General features: G+C 42.2%; 2 protein-coding genes across 2 annotated transcripts; one reads left to right on the top strand and one right to left on the bottom strand.

The window, feature by feature from the left end:
- Positions 1-1,796: 1,796 nt before the first annotated feature.
- Positions 1,797-5,148, top strand: LOC137914510 (substance-K receptor-like). Its single transcript, XM_068758049.1, has 7 exons — positions 1,797-1,931; positions 2,390-2,685; positions 3,727-3,921; positions 4,231-4,381; positions 4,498-4,617; positions 4,700-4,776; positions 4,848-5,148. The coding sequence occupies exons 1-7, from the start codon at positions 1,797-1,799 to the stop codon at positions 5,146-5,148; spliced, it is 1,275 nt and encodes a 424-aa protein (XP_068614150.1).
- Positions 5,149-6,397: 1,249 nt separating this feature from the next.
- On the bottom strand, positions 6,398-18,929 carry LOC137914507 (hexokinase-1-like). Its single transcript, XM_068758045.1, has 21 exons — positions 18,867-18,929; positions 14,711-14,873; positions 13,951-14,099; positions 13,753-13,872; positions 13,519-13,614; positions 13,316-13,415; positions 12,987-13,170; positions 12,685-12,840; positions 12,481-12,568; positions 12,113-12,258; positions 11,814-12,006; positions 11,591-11,702; positions 11,222-11,370; positions 10,757-10,876; positions 10,506-10,601; positions 10,303-10,402; positions 10,028-10,211; positions 9,729-9,884; positions 9,426-9,513; positions 8,719-8,864; positions 6,398-8,154 (listed from the first exon to the last, which is right to left on the bottom strand). Exons 1-21 carry the CDS (start codon positions 18,927-18,929, stop codon positions 8,007-8,009), a joined length of 2,757 nt encoding a protein of 918 aa, XP_068614146.1. The 3' UTR covers positions 6,398-8,006.
- Positions 18,930-19,214: the final 285 nt, after the last annotated feature.

The raw sequence follows: 19,214 nt of genomic DNA, 5'->3' as shown, positions 1-19,214 counted from the left end.
ATATATTTGGTTTCCATGAAAACACATATAAAGAAAGGAATATTCCTACCTGGGAGGGAGGAGAGCAAATGAATAGTGAGATTTTATGAATGATCGACATCTAACAAGACAGGTTAGATCAAAAACCACGAACACAGTTAGAATAAAGGACTGGACATTAAACCCACTGATCATACTGACTGCCTGTTTTAGCTTGTTCTTTAAAGGATTTATTAAAGGAGAAACATAAAGATGTCACACATCACCACATTAGATGCTTCTGTATACAAATAATAATGCATCTGACATTAACCTTATTAATACACAACAAGGACAATTAAAACATGGCATGACTAAAGACAACAAAGAGTACAAATGGTAAAGAAAAATGAAATCAATAACACAGACTTAAATAGAAGGATGATGTTTGCCTCCCTGATTTCCTGTGACGGCTTGGGCGCCTTCAGCGTTAATGTTTGACTGATGAATGGCCGAGGGGCGACCTGCCGGAAGACCTCAGGAGGCATTTTTGTTCACCTTCTAAAACCATCAGTGCAGAAACGGTGTTTTAAAATGTTTTATCTTGTTTCAGAAGAAAGACAGAAGTTGTTAAACTCTGAGTCGTGCTTCACAAGGACATCAGCGTTCGTGATGAATCCCATTTCAACCCTGTGACGTGAGGTTCTGTAGTTTGAGTCATTTATAAAATCACTTGATTTATCCCTCTACTTTTTAGAACCCACAAAAGTAGCCCTCAGAGGCATTGATCCTGAGTGAACCGATCACAGAATGTACACCATGAACGCGGCCGCAGCAGGAGTGCACGTTTACTGACCCAAATGCTTTAGAATAGAGATCCTGTAGTATTCATCCAAATGAATGCCCATGATTAAAGGAACATTTTAGCATGGAAGCAGAGATTAGGCGTAATCTCCACAAGTATAACAAAAAGATTAGTCAAAGCCATTACCTCTCTGTGTGTCAACTTTAGGCTGCTGTATGTTGAAGAGGAAAACATTTTAGAGGCAGGAATGGCTGCAGAGACTCTATTCATCTCTCTCTCTCTCTCTCTCTCTCTCTCTCGTGCTTGCCTGTCTTTGCGTCTCTGTCACCTTCAGTAGCCTGAGCCATACTCAGTTAGTAACACATTCCAGGAGAGAGAGAGAGATGTCTGGAAGGATTATTGGATGGACCAGGTTTCAGGTTGTCCGTTACGCAGGAGTTACATTTTTGGACATCATCATGAGATATGGAACGAAATAAACGACGCGGGACTGACGACTGCGAAATCAGAGAGGTGAAATAGATGAAGGTAAATCTGACATGTATTTTACATGATTTTAATCTGACATGTATTTTACATGATTTTAATCTGACATGTATTTTACATGATTTTTGTACAGAACTTCTTCAATGCATAATTTATTCACTGTTTTGCGTATACTTTAGCCAAATACATCGGATTTTATTTATCGTGTGTGCTATTATTTATTGAATTTATTGTGCTGCAACAGTTGTTGGAATATTATATAAAGCAAATGTAAAGTAAAGTCAGTTTTATTGAACACGCCAGGAAATGTTTTTGTAAAACTAAATGGAGCCGCTAATAAGATTCCGTATCAGCAGATTGTGGAACTTGATATAATCGTGATTCGGTGTGTGATTATTAACTCTGGCGCCAAACGGTGCAACAGTGTAATTTGACAAGTGGATGTGAAACCACTACTAATGAGCTCTGTTCCAAATTACGCATGACGCATAGCGCGCATACAGTTAGAATATTTGTATCACCAGGTGAACCTGGATTTAAAATAAACATGGACGACCAAAGACTTACTCAAGGCGTTGAACGAGACATGGAGGCCACTTCATTCCCCTTATCAGCGACCGTCGACTGGCTGGAGGACGGAAACGAGACGAACGGGAATCAGTTCCAGCAGCCCGACTGGCAGGTAAGACAAAGTTCTGATTGAGTTGAGCTGGGGAAACGCTGAAAGAAATTATTAACATAATTAATGAAAGAGAGCGCAATAATGTGAGTATGATGAAATAAAATCAGCATTTATGTTGGGCGGGAGAGATTGTCTCCAAAACGTTGGTTGTTGTAACCTGATAAGTCTTTAAGACAAGAACGATGTCTTCCATTTGAGCTTGTTTTTGTATTCATTGCATATTTTTTTATTTTTTTATTTTTTTATTTGAAAGGATAACGTCAAAAAATATTGACGTTACTGCCATCAGATAAATCTTATACATTTGTAAGAAGTTTTCTTTAAAAAATGATGCCCAACGAGTGAACTATTTTAGGAACAATTAAAATTCATCATAAAAACAATTTAACATGTAGATATTTTATTTGTGTTGCCTTTTTTTTTGCGTTAATGAATATTTTTCTCCTCTCCTCTCCTAGGTGGCTCTTTGGGCCATCGCTTACTCCCTTATCATCTTGGTGTCTGTCACTGGGAATATCACAGTGATCTGGATCATTCTTGCTCACAGACGCATGAGGACCGTCACCAACTACTTCATTGTCAATCTTGCCTTCTCCGATGTTTCCATGGCCTCATTCAACACTGTTTTTAACTTTGTCTATGCCCTTCACAACGACTGGTACTTCGGCCTGGGCTACTGCCGATTTCAAAACTTTTTTCCCATCACAGCCATGTTTTCATCAATATACTCAATGGCTGCCATCGCAGTGGACAGGTAAAAAAAAAAAAAAAAAAAGAATGGAAAAAAGCTATATTGGAAATTGTACAAAGACCATAATAAGTACAAATCAAGATATTTGATGTTTCATGAGTTAGAAGATCATCACAGTTAAGGTGATGATCTCATCCAAATCACCATTAAAATTGAAAAGTCAGCACTCAAGAAAATGTTTTCTCTCGTATACAAGCAAACAGGAAGTAATGGGAAGATGGATCCACCTTTTCTTCTGCAGAACTCCATTAGGAGCTTCATTAACAGTCAGAAAGGGTTGGATGACCACTTACTGAATCAGTCAACTTTGCTGCATGTTGTCTTATCAAGTAGCGCTTTAAATTGCCACATTACTGTACAGTCTGCGTTCAATCAACACATTTGTTAATAAAAATGAAGCAACAGTTAGATAAATAAACAAATTACACCTCTAATGCAAACTATTTGATGCCAAATTTCACATTTATCAAAAAAGGGTCACAGTAAGTTAAATATACTGATTTGATCCTCAAATATTCCAATATATAATTCACAGTCATAGAGGAATAATTTGACTATAATGGATGATGCTGATAATATTAAGCATATCAATATTAATAACCTTTATTGGGATCATTGCAGCCTTGTTGATAAAACACAGTTGCCATCAGTGGACAAACTAGATTGATAAATATGTTAATCCATATTTTTAATTAGAATTTAATACATTTTACATCCTCATGCATATATTTCTTTTTTTTTTGTTCTTAAAGATTCAGATAATTTTATTCATACAGGAGATTTAAACAATATAAATTCACTATGGTTAACACATTTCTTCTTCATATTATTCTGAAATGTTAAATCACCGGCTTTAAGCGTTTCAATTGGAATTAATAAATGTATGCAGTCATTTTAATTTATTTTTAGCACACTGGATTCCATGTCTACCAGACAGAAACACAAAAGAGTCTGTTATTTTTAAAGACTATGAGAGTTGAACGTTACATTTCTGATGGTTTAACACTTAGCTCTGAAAGGATAAACCTTCTTATTCTCTTTTAGGTACATGGCCATCATCCATCCTCTAAAGCCCCGCCTCTCCTCAACCTCTACAAAGGTTGTGATTGCCCTTATTTGGATTGTGGCCATTTTACTGGCTTTCCCTCAGTGCTACTACAGCGTGACACAATTTTACTACCCCAGGACCGTGTGCATGGTTGACTGGCCTGGCGATTACGGAGGAACACATCAACTAAGGTGCAAGAACAAGATATGAATACAAAAAACACGCAGTAACAGCTGCAACACGACAGGTCAAAAATAGAGCATTACAGATTGTAATTTTCAAGGACTGTTTGATATAAAAGGTTAGAATTTTCCGTGCCATAGGATATCATGCCTCCACATTTAAATACCAACGTAGGTGGAAGTAAAGAGTATATTCTAATCAACCAGAGGGACTCTTCAGAAGATGAAGACTCACAACCAACGATGCCTAAGACATATAATAAATATTCATGTAAATATTATCACGAGATGTAAGAATCGCTCTTCCTCTGTTTGCAGTTACCAGTATGCGGTGATATTGCTGATCTACTTGCTTCCTCTGCTGGTGATGCTTGTGACCTACAGTTTAGTCGGTCGGTCGCTTTGGGGTGGGCGCATCCCCGGAGAGGCGACAGACCATTATCACAACCAGATAACAGCAAAGAGAAAGGTGCTGTGCCTTGGTCCGTTCTCCTTCTGTGACCCTTTAATGCATCTCACTGTTACCCAAGAGCTCAGATTGTCATAGCTGAAGTTAAAAAATTCTTTCTCTTCTTCTTCATCTAGGTGGTGAAGATGATGGTCGTCGTGGTGGTGACCTTCGCCATGTGCTGGCTGCCCTATCACGTCTACTTCATACTGGGATCATTTAACAAGGAGATTTATAAAGAACACTACATCCAGCAGGTCGGCTGCTGCCCATGAGCCCATTGTTTGTTTTAATCGGTTTTGTTTTCTTATATTGCAGCTTACCGTCTTTCCCCGTTAGGTGTATCTGGCCATATTCTGGTTGGCGATGAGTTCAACCATGTACAACCCCATCATTTATTGCTGCCTGAACCAAAGGTAAGCGGCACATTCATATCCAGGAAATCCCATCATTCCATCAAACACCAACTCTGACATCCTTTTTGTAGGTTTCGTGCGGGTTTCCGTCACGCATTTGCCTGGTGCCCCTTCATCAAAGTGTCGGAGGAGGATAGGATGGAACTGCAGCACACACACATCTTCAGAGTCACCATGACACGCAGCCACCGCAAAGAAAGTGCGTACGCAAACGCCTCCATCAAAACCAACGCCTTTGACCCAAAAACGGAGAGCGAAAAAAACATTTGCATCCCTAAATATGAGACGTCAAAAACATACAGCCCACAGAAAACAAAGATGCCTGGTGATAAAGCAGCTTCCAAACTGATGCAGCACAGACCTACCCACTGACCGATGAATCAAATCAAGGGTTTCCTATAGCTGCAGGAGCTCCAGAGACTGCAGCCATTGGAACAAAGGAGAGCCAGCCAGAGTTGAGATATTTGGATGACTGTCTGCATTGTGGGAAGAAAAGTGCTGATTGTTCTCTGGACTTTGTACTATCACCCGTCTTATTTAAATACTGTAGGTATTTGATTTAAGGTGAGTACGAAGCTGATGGATGCTTTGGTTTTCTTTCTTTTTTTTGCCAAAGTGGTCATAACAGCTGTCAATGGAGGCTACACCAGAGACTTACGGCATTGTTAGAGTTTGCTCTTAGTCAGGACTTCTCAGACGTTACACATTTAGTAATGGAGCTTTTTTTCCTGATAGTACCACTGTCATCACAAAAAACTTCAACTACAGTCATACACCTGATCGATCTCTTGCAAAATAGAATCAAACTTCAGAATAAAGGATAAATAACAGAATATGTGAAGGAATCTCAATTTACCAGCCCGTTTATTTTACAATCATTGCTGAATCTCCCTTATTATTCTTCATCCTTTATGTATATTACTATTCATTCATCGGACACATAGTGTGCATGCAGTATGCTACTTGTTACTTTTGTATGTTACTTTCACTGGTTTGTACTATTTTCTTTAGTCAGTGTACAGCAGAGTCTAAATAAGAATGCAAATGTAATCGCTGCTTAGAACACTCAGATATGAAATGCAACACTGTCATTAGCTGAGAATAGTATCGTAAGTGATTATTAGGTGTCATTGGGTGGACTTAAAATTGAACCACGGGACTGTTGTAAATTCTGTAAAATCCTTGTCATGTTTTGATGATTTTAAATCATCACATGGAAAGTAGTCATTAATATGTGGCATAATAGGTTTGTCATAGCCTATTGAAAACACTGGTAGACATACACTGAGGCTGATGAGGCGCCCATTCGGGCTCCTCAGCAGCCAAAGAAACGTGATGCAGCCACATATTGGCTGTTCTGTTCACTAGACAAATAGTGCCTGTAAATTGTATGTATTTCACTGTGTATCCTTCTTTATTGTTGATGTGTCGCAATTGATTTTATTTGAGTGCTTTTTAGTTGTTTTAATTGGAATCGGCGTTCTGATCTGTTAAATGGGATGTCATGATATTCTGTGTGTTGGTGCTCTTTTTTATTTTTGCCTGTTGGAGAGTATAAAGTTCACCAACAATTAAAATCAATGAACGGTACAAAAAAATAATAATCTATGAACATCAGAGCTACACAGGTTTGTCTTTATTTGCTGACCGTTGATCAGATTCAGGTTTGTGAACACGACCCAAGATAACAATAAGACATCTGTTATAGAACTGGCTTTCTGACAACCTGGTCCTGCTGGAGACCGTCTTTATTCGGTTAGTTTAGCTTGTGCTCATCTGTCCCTCCAAACCATGTAGTTGACAAAGTAAATGTACTGTAGCATCATAAATATCCATCCCTGGAGAAAAAAAATCCGTTTCAAATTATCCAGACTTGAAATGTGTTTGTCTTAAAGAATGGAGGAAAAACATAACAAAAAATATCTCTACAATTAAATGACAATTTAATTAAAAGCTAGTGAACACTAGAATTTTGATGATGACTGAAAGCAATCATGGAATTATGTTAAAGAGAAAAATAGATATGACCTGTGCTACTCACACAGACAATAAAGTAGTTCATATTAAGTCTCTTGTGCCTCTAAGTGTACAGTATACAGTGAGTAGAAGGATGAGCTGTATTCCCATGAAGTTCCAGTTACCACATTCTCCTTTTGGCCTTGTGTATCACTGGCATTCCTGTTAGCACCACATTCCAGTTTCATGGCGGTTGCTAATCAACCATTAAGTCTCACTGTGATGATGAGGCCAGCAAGTATTCTTAAGACAATAGCAAGTTAAAAACAGATGTAATCAGTACCATCACCTGCATTTCTATAAATAATAAAAATACAAGTACTTTGTGGACATATTTTACAGTGGAGAATATAATGGAATAAGATTCTGGTAATAAATTAGACCACATGTGCACATTTAGCAAGCGCATGACATGGCTTTCCCTGCAGATCCTACACTACACAAATGCCTCTTCTGTCAACGTCTTACAGTAAAACTGTCCTCTGATACAAATTTCTACTGCAATAACGACTTCCTTTGTGCATCATTAATGCAGTAGCATTTTTTTCAAACATTTTCCAATATAAAAATAGAATAAACAGCAACAACATATGCATAACATTGCTTGTACATTGTATTATTTATGGGTAAGATATTTAACATTTTAAAGCAAAAACATATTCCCTTTCATCTCATTAAACACTTAAATATCAACTCACATCCTTGGTCCAACAGCAGATAGCCTTTGGTCATCACATCTTTAATCCTAAATCTGTAAAAATGTTAAACTTTCTCTCCGGCGCTTTGAGGAAACTGCCTTTTAACTGTTGAACTCCTTAATTGTAGCAGACAGCAGTTATAAGAGGAATCCTCGAGATGGCGATGAAGAGCAGTTCATGGGAGAATGTGGGCTCTGTATATTTGTTAAAGAAGATTTCCTATTTTATATTAATCTCAAACTCTGAAATAAAACAACAACAACAACTGCAAAAGCTCTACCAGTCTGAATCTCATTGCATCGGTTAATTATCTGACTACAAACATGGCTGCAACATGACGGCAGAGAAAGCTACATCCTCCCTCTGTCAGTCCCGTTCCGTTGATGGGCTAAAGCAGCTGCTGGAGTGCTAATCATTTATATTGTTTGATTCAGGAGGAAAGGAGACAAGGGGACAGAACAGAGGTAAGACTTTGTCAAATGGGGACATTTCAGAGCGAGACAGAGCACGTGTCTCCTATTTACTGTTCAGTGCCTGTCTCATCCGGCAGCCCACCGCTGTGATGAGCGCCGCTCCTTTCCCGCTGCCATCCTCTGACAGCAGGAAGTTAACTTTACACTGAGGAGCCAGTTCCTTTACCGTCTGGTGCATGATCTTGGAGAAACTAAACAGAAGAGAGTACAGAGAAGTGGACATTGGATCAACTTGGGAAAACTAAGCCAGTATAAATGACCACATAGTCGTATGATATGGTTATGGGAAAATGATGTGGCGATATGTCTATGATACGAGACCAAATCAGCGAGATAAAAAGAATGGAGGCAGAGTGAGAGGCTTTATTTAGCCTGCAGCACCTTGTGTTGTTGAGCAGGTCGTGCACGATCGCTGCTATAAGCGGCGGCGGTTTTGCTTTTTGGAGGGTCAACACTAACGACACAGTGAAAAACGTTTCATCTCTCGTCTGATCGCCTTCACCATGAGATGAACAAGATTTTTTTTTTAAATGTGAACACGGACATTTTCTGAGCTGCCATTGGCTCGTACCTCGTGTAATCATCGTGATGTCCAACTAGTGGCTTTGTGTTCAGTTCACCGCTTGCAAAAATCAGTAATGACGCTAAACAATTCCTGTCGTTACGCAACTGAGAAGAATGTGTCAGTAGCGGATATTAGAAAAGACACAGAGAGCATAGCCTGGTGGGTCCAACGTTAGACGTGTGTGACTCACTGTGGATGTAGTTTGTAGAGCGTCCCGTCTACCCCTACAGTGATTTTCAGATGGTCCAGTCCTCGGTTCTCCCTGATCTTATCCACCACGGCTGCCATTCCTGCCCCACACAGCTGAGCTGCGCGCCGCGACACGGCTCCACACACCTGTGTGGCAACGGAAGACAAAAGCATCGTCATTGCTTAATGCTTAACAGATTGTTTGATTTGCTGGGCAAGAAAACATCACATCGCTCCACGGATGGGATGAAATAGATAAAGCTTAACTTTGGTCTAGCCACATATGCGCTTCCTCTTTCACAAGGCAAGTGTGAAAACAGTGTCGAGAGGCCTTTCTGCTTTTCAGACACCCTTCACTGATTTAAATGGAGTGGAAAAATAGTAGATATATTTGTCAAAGGCTACAAAGTTGAATCAAGACCTCGCTGAAACTATTTCAACAACTGAACATTCTTTTTTTAAAGCAGGTGGTATTGCAGGAAACGTATAAGAGACTGAAATGGACTGAATAAACCTGCAACTAAGTGTATTTTTTATTTTCTATCTCCAAGCAGAAAAGCTAAAAGGTTCAAGATTAGTCAGGAAATATTCTGAGCAGTTGAGCTGGATGAACACTGAAACACGGCCCTTTAGAAAACACAAGTGAATATTAGAAGATCATTGAATCATTAATGCTTTGTTATGCACTATAGTGAATATCACTCGTACCTCTTTGACTATGATGCTGTCATCACAGGTGCTGTCCAGCCCCAAGTGCTGCAGGATGGATCTCACCTGCAGCAAAGCCAATCTGTCACTGGAGAGAGAATGAATCATTAGCAGTGGGGAAATGAATGAATCTAAAATGCATGTTGAATTTTAGAGGGACGTCAGTCGACTGGCAGTGAAAGAAGCAAAGATAACAATGCGATGCAGCGTTAAAACTAGACAGTTTCCCAGACAGACAAAAATCCACAATATTTTTCCACTCATCCTGCAACAGAAACACAGTTTGATTGGGGGTTTTCTTACCTCTCTATCTGTGAGAGGAATTTGGTTTCAAAGATGCCTCTGGTCTTTAGTGTTTCTGAAATCTGCCCTCTGAACAGGAATCCTCTTTTGGTCATATCGATCAGGATGTTCCGCACAATTTCACCAAGATACATCCCACTGCACATTTTCTCATATCTGTACACAACGTATGCAAGCAAAAAACACAGACATAAGCATGCATCCACACATACTACCTATATATATATATATATATATATATACACACAGGTAGGAATCCAAAGCATTCAGGCTTTATATTTACAATTTGACTCATTAACCTTTGTTTGCCTGAATTGAGGGAGAAGTCGTCAACGATGCGGTCATACTCCGTCCTGATGTCATCAAGGCATCCGTTGTCTCCGAAAGCCCCCCACTCCATGTTGACACACATCTGTCCCTCATCGCCCTCGATCATTTCAACATTCCTCATCTCCTCCATGTAACAAGCATTGCTGCCGGTGCCTAGATTTGAAACACGTTGGATGAATAGAGTAAAAGAAATCCTTATACGGGGTGAATCAACAAGAGTCAATAAACAAAAGGGGAAACCAACCGGCAATGAGCCCAATCACGCAGGTGGGCTCCTCATAGGCACAGGTCATCATGGTTCCTACCGTGTCGTTCACTACGGCTACTACATCCAGGTCAAATTCCTGTAGAAAAGCATTTCAAATATAGGCGTAAAAACATAGAATTACAATGCAGCACAGCAGCGCCCGCCGTGGACAATGAGTGATGCTGCGCCTGATATTCTACCTCTCTCCTCTTTATGGCGTCCCTCAAAAGTCCCACGACATCTTCTCCTTCACAATCTGTGGCTTTAAATCCTTTGGTCCACGTCAAAAGGATGCCCTGCACACATTCACGCGAGCATTTTTTCATTGTCTTCTCATGCCGTGAGGATAGAAATTAAATAAACTAGTTCTGCTGGTTCGCATGATACCCCCCCTCAGGCAAGTAAGCGACAGCGTAGAGCATCAGAGCGGAATGGAGGGTTGCGTACTCACAGCATCGAGGCTGGTCTGCCGGCAGGGGAAGGAGAAGGTGAAACCCAGAGGAAGACGAGTGTTCTTCATTCCCATGTAGTCCAGGAAGTCACTGATACACTGAACGATGTGATCGAACAACTGGAGGAGAGGAATAACAGACGCAGTACGACCGTGAATGCAGATGTTTGAGGTTTGAATGATAAAACGGTAGACGTTAATCGTGTCTCACTTGTTTAAAATATAGAAATATACATTTCTATTTATAGCACTGGTCTGGGGGGGGAGTTGCATATGATATTACAGGTTGTCAGAGGAGCAGAGTGCGGTTTCAGGCTCGGGTAGCTGTCCCATATAGAACGAGCTCCAGCCAGTGTCCTGATCTAACTAATAATGCCACCGCAGCAGGTAGTTAAAGTCAAACCTTCTGAGAGTCTGAATGTAGCGTCTCATCACGTCAACGCAGACGGACGGGACGGATCTCACCTCCTCTCCCGTGCCCTGCATCACCTCCAGAGGAATAGCGTAGATCTTGTTGTGCATCTCCACTGTTCTCTTCTTACCAGAACGAATCCTGACCAGCAGAACTCGAAAGTTGGTTCCTCCTAAATCTAAAGCCAAGAAGTCGCCGTTCTCTGGATGACAAGACGGGTTGAAAGACGGATAGATACGTCAATCGCGCAATATAAGATGCATTTAATATTTGCTCCACAAGAACAAACTGAGAGAAGGTCAGCGAGAAAAAAGAGAAATCCTCGTCTGCATTTTGGAAATAATGTCTTTTTTTTTCACATTGCTCATGCGTTAAATCTTCGATCCTGAATATGTGTGTTTTTGTGTGTTTTTGTGTGTTACCGGTTCCATCAGGAGTGCTTTGTACAAAGGTTGGCAGCATTTTGACAGCAGCAGAGTCATGCGTGGTCTTTGAAAGGCCGTTTTGTATCTCTTCTCTCATTCTCTTCTTTACCTGAAGACATTTACATATTAAGCAGTAACACACAAAGAGACATGCACAGACACACACACACACACACACACCTAGACAAACCAAACCACTGCCGCATCCCGCCGACCTCACCTCCAGCAGCTGTTCGGTCGTCAGACGGAATTCAGACAACGTTTGGGCGATTTCTCGTGAATGTTCGGCCAGTCGATAAGCCACGGCCGTCACCATGGCTGCTCCTTTTCCACTGCCGCTCTCTGATAGGAGGAACCGGACATCAATGTCCGGAACCAAACGACGGACTGCCTTATGAAGACGGCGGGCATACCTTAAATAGATATATCAGAGTTTTGTGTTTCAGTGAGACGCGTGACACAAAGCAGAGCAGCAAATGCACACAGTTTTATTCCATCTTCAATATCGTCGTCACTGACTGTGGGTGCATCTTGTACAGAGACCCGTCGATGCCCACGGTGGTCCTGAGGCGCGTCACGCCTTTGTTGTCCTTTAGCTTCAGCAGGATGCCCGCCAGCGCGGCGGCTATCAGGTTGGCAGAGCGGAAAGACACAATGGTGCAAACCTAAAAGCAGAAGGGGCAAGAAGAAGATTTAAAAATGGCTGCTATAAAACCAGGAAGTAAGCAATATTTATATATATGGAAATATTAAACAAAATACACTGAAACTGCAACATAACTTTGATGCTTGATAATTACTTTCAATAGTTTGAAAGTACAGCATAAAAATACTGGAGTATACTAGGGAGACAGTGTCTCTAATTTAAAAGGCATCTTGATACACACATGCTGGACAGAAATGCAGTCTTCAGTCGTGGGCTCCAAACCCAGTCGGCATAAAATCTCTCTGGTCTTGGATAACCCCTCCTTGCTCCTAACCAGGAAGGACAAAGAGCATTTAACAAACTGGAAAAAATATATATCCAAAATGGTGCCATTTATGTATTTTACGATTTGATTTTCAACCCAATCAATAGTACGAATGCTCACTTTTCTATGGCGGAGATGTGTTTGGTTTCAATCCTCCCCATAGTGAGCAGCTCGGGGGTGATTCTCCCCTCAAACAGCATGCCGTCTCTGGCCATCTTCACCAGGATCAGACGTACCAGCTCCCCCAAGTACATGCCGCTGACCATCTTCTCAAATCTGTGACGCAGTGGCAAAAGGAATCTTTTATTATTCTCATTATGTACACTTTCCCTGACAAATATCTCTTCTGGAATAGATGAAGATGCCAACACTCGGCTTTTCTCTTCTAGCATAAAGATTAACGACGCTTCGGTTTGACCTACAGCTGATTTCCGGGGTTTATGGAGCCTCGGTCTATCTCCCTGTCGAACTCGGTCCGGATGTCTTCTAGCCTGCCGTCGTCTCCAAAGGCCCCCCACTCAGTGTTCACACACATCCGGCCCTCGTCGCCCTCCACCAGGTCGATGTTATGCAGCTCCTCCATGTAGCACGCGTTGGTGCCAGTGCCTTCACACAGGGAAACAGCAGAGCCCCCAGACGTTTAAACTCATTAAACGGACAGCGGGTATTTTTCTGGGTTGGTCCTTTTACTAGAATGTCATACACACGGTTGAATTTGGTTGATTACGTCACTATTTAAACGTTGAATTACCGACAATAATGCCGACTTCACATCGCTGGTCGTCGAAGCCGCAGGTCATCATTGTTCCCACAGTATCGTTTACTACTGCCATGATGTCAGCATCATAATCCTGAAACAAAGTTAGTACATTTTTTTGAGGACAAATACTTATTTATTTAATTTTTTTCATAGTGCAGAAGTGTAAAAAAAAAAAAGGATTAACCAGGACTCACTCCTCGCTTCTTAATAGCTTTGTTGAGCAGCTTGACAACATCCAATCCCTCCACTCCGCTGGCCTTGAAACGCTTAGTCCACGTTATCAGAAAGCCCTGCAAAGAGACAGAGGACATTTTGAATAAAAGACAACAGATGGAAAGTGGTCTGCGACACAGCAAACTGCAGATGCAAAAAACATCGACTGAAACATTTTGATCGGGCATCTGGATCGATAGATCAGTTTGTTTTACCTCATCTAGTTTGCTCTGCTGGCAGGGGAAGGAGAAGGTGAACCCCACTGGAAGTCTCTTGTCTTTGATGTTGTGCTTTTCCATGAAGTCCCCGAGACACTCTGCCACGTGGTCGAACAGCTGGTGGCAGGAGGGAGACGGGTTCTCTCAGGTTGAGCTGACAGAACTGCGTTCGCGTGCGTTTCAGGGTGAACATACTCTCGCCCCACTGCCGTGCATGATGTCCTCTGGCGTGTCGTAGATCTGACTCTCCATCTGAACGGTCTGCTTCTTCTCGTGGCTCACTTTGACACGGAGGATCCTGAAGTTGCTCCCTCCCAAATCCAAGGCAATGAAGTCTCCCTTCTCTGCCGATAAGACGATGAAGACAGAAACAGTTTGAAACAGTAACTATGTCCATCAAATGAGCTCGGTAAGCCGTAACCTTAAACCTAGCCCAATGGATAAATATAGAATTACAGCTGCCTTTGCTTGTCACAACTCATTAGCATCCGACTCTGAGAGCGTCGTGACTTTTGATAAGAAGAGATAAAGCAGGCGGTAGCTATGAACTAATTGCACATTTAGTCTGTTTCCAGGCAGCCCTCACTCCTCTGCGGTCCAGAACAAAAACACATCAAAGTGAAACGTCCGCGTCGCAGTTAGCACACGCTTTAGAAGATGTTCTGGAGAAGTTCTGGGTAAAACCCATGTTTAAGCCAGATGTGGTTATTAACACGCCCTGGAAGTACACAATGCGCCATGTTGTCTTTGTGATCTTTTGCTGCACGTTGAAAACAGGTCAGGTCATGTTTGCTGAATGAAAGGAATGTAAAACAGTTAGTACCAGTAAAAAGATGGGGGGGGGGGGGGGTTGAGTGCAGATTATGTGATAAATGCATGGTGTCATGTGACAAAATGGGTTTGAGACTGGAATGTTTTTGTAACCATGGTTGCGATGAAGGTTGAAGGCACCGACCTGAGCCGTCAGGTATTGATCGCACAAACGTTGGCAGCATCTTCAGTGCAGCCGTGGCGTTGGTGTCCCGGCCCAGCCCTTTGATCAGCTCCCTGCGAAACTGCTTCATGATGTCCAGCAACGTCTCATCGGAGAAACGCATGGAGTACAAGTACTTATCGATCTGAAAAATAAGCACGCATTTTAGTGTTATCCTCTGACTGGTCCATATTCCATCTCTGCTAAGGAGGTTATGTTTTCGCCGGCGTTTATCTGTCTGTTAGCAACATAAAGCTACCAACGGATCTTGATGACATTTTCAGAAAGTGTTGGGAACAGATGATTACATTTTGGCGATGATCCAGAAGAGAACTGGGATTCTGGATCACTTGAAATTTTCCTTAACGTTGCAATAAATAGAGCTTCAAAATTTGTTCCTCAATTTCTCGTTTACATATTGACCGAAGTTTATGGGATTTGAACCAATCATGTAGGGCAGTGACCTCTGTCTTACCAACGAATTTCATCCGGATCAGATCAGGATTGCGGATATTATCAAGATTTGTTTTTTAAATGGGGGCACACTTGGCCTACTGGGTGTTTAATATTAGAGATAGAGATTTCTAACAAGCGTCGTCTCATAGCCGAGTCAATTCCACATCGGAGCAGGTCAACAGATTTGTTCTATCTTTAGTACCCGAGGAAACAACTCCAGTTGAAATCGGGGGGGAATTTTCACAAAACTATTTTGTATTATTTCAATAATATCTCTTTCTCTGTTTCCAATGTCAGCTGGGATAGACTCCCCCAGGAAAACCGGTTCCACGCAGTGGAGAGACGGCGGTAACCGATAGCGAACCAATACGATCATTTTCCATTCCATAAAAGTTTCAACTCACCACTTCCTGAAACTAAACATAAATGAATCAGAGTGAAACTAATTATATTGCCTTACTGCAAACAGACCGATAACGCAAAACATCATAACTTGGTCACGTACAGTCAATAGATAATAAAAAAAAAAGAACAGCATCATCAGCGTGACACATAACAGGAGACTCGGTGTTGAGTCGTTATCAGGATGTTGCATCACATGACATCACAGGCCGTCAGGATCCCAGAGTTTCTCCACAATACGAGCATCAAGAGCAATACTCAACGAATCTTTCTACGCCTTCTTTCTTCTTCTGCATTGGACTGGCTTGGCATGATGAATCTCGTGTAGCACCGATCGACTATATGTGAGAGATGCCATGGATCAAACCAAGCCAATCACAGCAAGGCAGGTCAATGTGTCGCCATAGTAACATTCAGAGACACAAATATTCACACCATCATTCCTGGTGGTAATAAATCCTGCAGACATAATTGTAGTGAACGTCCTCAGACCCTGCTGAAGAAAGTAGGCACGATGACATCACCAGGTTTATGCCAATCGATGAGGAGGATGACTGCTAATCACTGCTAATGGGAATCTAATCGATTACTGATCGTGTAAATTGCTGTGTCGCCTGAAAAATGCCTGCCACTGTCAAATTTTGATCTTTTTCTGGTTAGTGATTAAAAGAAGATAAAACAGGAAGTCACCACATTCCAATATGATGTCACACACAAGACTGTACATTGTTATTAACTTACACAAGCATGAGCACGTCTCTGTGATCGTTTATTACTCACACCTCGTAATAGGTATCGTGTTGGAATGTTGCAACTTCCTGTTTCTTAAGTCACGCATTTACAATATTTCCTCAGCGGCTCTGTTCCGTTTGGCAATGAGTCAGTCTGGGCGTGAGTAAAGATGATTTTATAGTGGGAACACTGCGGTGTTACAAAACAACGGACATTTACTCCATTGGGCATAAAAGAACATTTGTGGTATTATAATAAGTATACATTTAAAAGTAAAAAGAGACGCTACATTCAGACTTTCAGAAGGTTTGACTTTAAGGGGTAGCATCACTGGACGATGACTCTGCACTTTATTATAGCAGGACAATGCTTGACGCCGCGCTACCGCCCACAGTGGATTCTCATCAGAATTAATTTTGCCCTTTTTTTTGGGCTCATTCATCCACTGCTGAGGAGAGACCGTATGATGTCATAACGCGCTATGACATCACCTGGAGCTCGGTTCAAGTTACCGGAAGACGACATTCACCAGCTCACCACAACGCTCCCACAGTCCTCCCTGCTCCGCTTGAAAGGTACACGTCACTTTGAAGTCATTCACGGAAGTAATGAAACCCGACGCCGCTGTGTGTGTGTGTGTGTGTGTGTGTGTGATGTCCTCCAACACTGCACCTTCACTTCATGTACCCCAGTGAAGGACACTGCAGTAGACCGGCACACACACACACACACACACACACAGCTGATTGTGGGACGCACAGTTTGTCTGAAAACACAGGAGTGATTATGGGATTTCACGTCCCACCACTTCTGTCCCACCAACGCCATCTCACAGTTTCACCACCCGAGGCCAATACAAAAGCCACACAATAAGCCTCACACCTGGCACAGTGTGCGAGTGAGTGGGCACGATGGCGCGTAAGCCTCCTCCTCCTCCCATCACCTCTGGTCACATGGCTCAAAGCCGGCCTATTTTAGGGCAGCAGAGAGACAGCAGGACGGTCAGCGAGCGAGGCGTGTCGTGTTTACACCTGATCCTGATCAAACGCCGTTTCTCTTTATTGACTCTGATCTTATACTTGTTGGGTACGCCTATGGATGGCATCCCTTTGTGCGTTGTGCGTCGTACGAATGAAGATTGGTCCGTTTATCTGGGGGTGAGAACGCTGCTATAGGCGTAAAGGGACAGCCTTTAAAGATGGCAGCACATTCACTCAAGGAGCACCGGAGGAGCATGACAGACGGGAAAAGCCCAACGCGTTCTAAAACTCACCCACGAGGCAAACAATGCTCTGGAAAAGTGCGACTGGTTCAGCGAGTTTTCTCACCAGAGGCGAGATCATTATGACGAACAAACATTCCTGCTCCAGTCAGGAACCGGCCACTAATAAGACACTTGGGAATTATGTCGATTGTGCACTCATTGACTTTTGCTGCATGGGATGATCATTGAGGAGGAGCAGATGGAGGAGACACCTCAGATGTGTAGATGAGCACGTAGTATTACTTGGTATTAACCCCAACAACACAGTAGCGTTGTCTTTTTTTGCACATCTAACTACAGACCCCTGAGTCCACTGTAAAAAATGATCTCATGGATTATTACCCTCGCCGAAGGAGAGGCGAGAGTATTGCAATTGGGTTTGTTTGTCTGTCTGTTTGTTTGTTTGTCTGTCCGCGCGCATAACTCAAAAACTAGTAACCCAATCGACTTGAAATTTTTACACAAGCAAGGGTCTGTCCGTGGTTCGGTCCTCCCCGAGAATGGCGTTGATTCGGATCTGGATCCAGATTCTAGAATGTTTTAAAGGATTCTTTAACATTGTGAGATAGGGCACTTTTTTGACATTTTTCTTAATTTCTTCAAAACATATGGCGGTATGGATCTGAAAAAAAATCACACATAAGTACTCCTTAAAGGTCTATGACCATGACTAATTTCGGCCGGATCTCAGATCCGGATTGTGATCCGGATTGTGATCCGGATTGTGATCCGGATCTGAGAGCTAATTTTCATTCTAAAATCTGCATTTTTCAGGAGTCCATCCTGACCTCAGTTCTGGAGCTAGAGACTTCACATTTGGTGTGCACACTCATAGTTCATTCTAGTTTCATATATGTTACAGTTGTAGTTGCATCTTTTCCCATTCCGGAGCAGCAAGCTAGTGCAGGTTTGGCCCCTCTGATCCAGAAGCCCTGTTTACCATTGTCTCTTATCGGTTTGTCTGTCTATGTAGTAATTGTTCAGTATATTATCTAGTATGTAGTACATATGTACATACACATAAAGAAACTGTTGAGGTGGAATACACAACAGGGTTTTGCTCACATTTACATTTCAAATGCCATAACTGTCTCACAAGATCGAATAGTCTACTGGAGGCGAGGGTCTGCAATCTCTGATTGTCTTTTTCTAGTTGTGTATGGAGAACCCCCCCCCCCCCATCCTGCTAGAGACATAGAATAGCGCTGAAAGGCAAAGTTAGAATAAACTCTGTGACCCTTCCTCTCTCCTCATCCCAGTCTGGGGGGGGGGGGGGGCACTCACCTTTTTAATCTGATCATCCTTCAGTTCCGTGAAGTAGTAGGCTAGTAGCTGGGCTGCAATCATCCTGGTCCTCCTTCACTAGCACAACATACACCCCCCCGCACGCACACACGCACACGCTCACCTACAGTCCGATGGAGATAAATCCAACAAGAATCAGTAAAACAAATAAAGCCAAAGTGAGCTCTGGTTCTACTTCGATCACACAATCCCTCAAACGCCTGAATTCAGTTTGGGGTGTTTATAAAAGGCGGCCGCTTCCAATGCAGCGAAGAATCTTAGCCGAATCAGCTCCGGGCTCTCAGTGCGTGTGAGAGAAAACCCAGGAAGCAGCAGGGGAGGAGCCGT

The sequence above is a fragment of the Brachionichthys hirsutus genome, unplaced genomic scaffold, assembly GCF_040956055.1.
Source record: "Brachionichthys hirsutus isolate HB-005 unplaced genomic scaffold, CSIRO-AGI_Bhir_v1 contig_176, whole genome shotgun sequence".
NCBI lineage: Eukaryota > Metazoa > Chordata > Actinopteri > Lophiiformes > Brachionichthyidae > Brachionichthys > Brachionichthys hirsutus.
The sequence above is the reverse complement of the archived record's forward strand: the minus strand, read 5'-3'. Positions and strand labels throughout refer to the sequence as shown.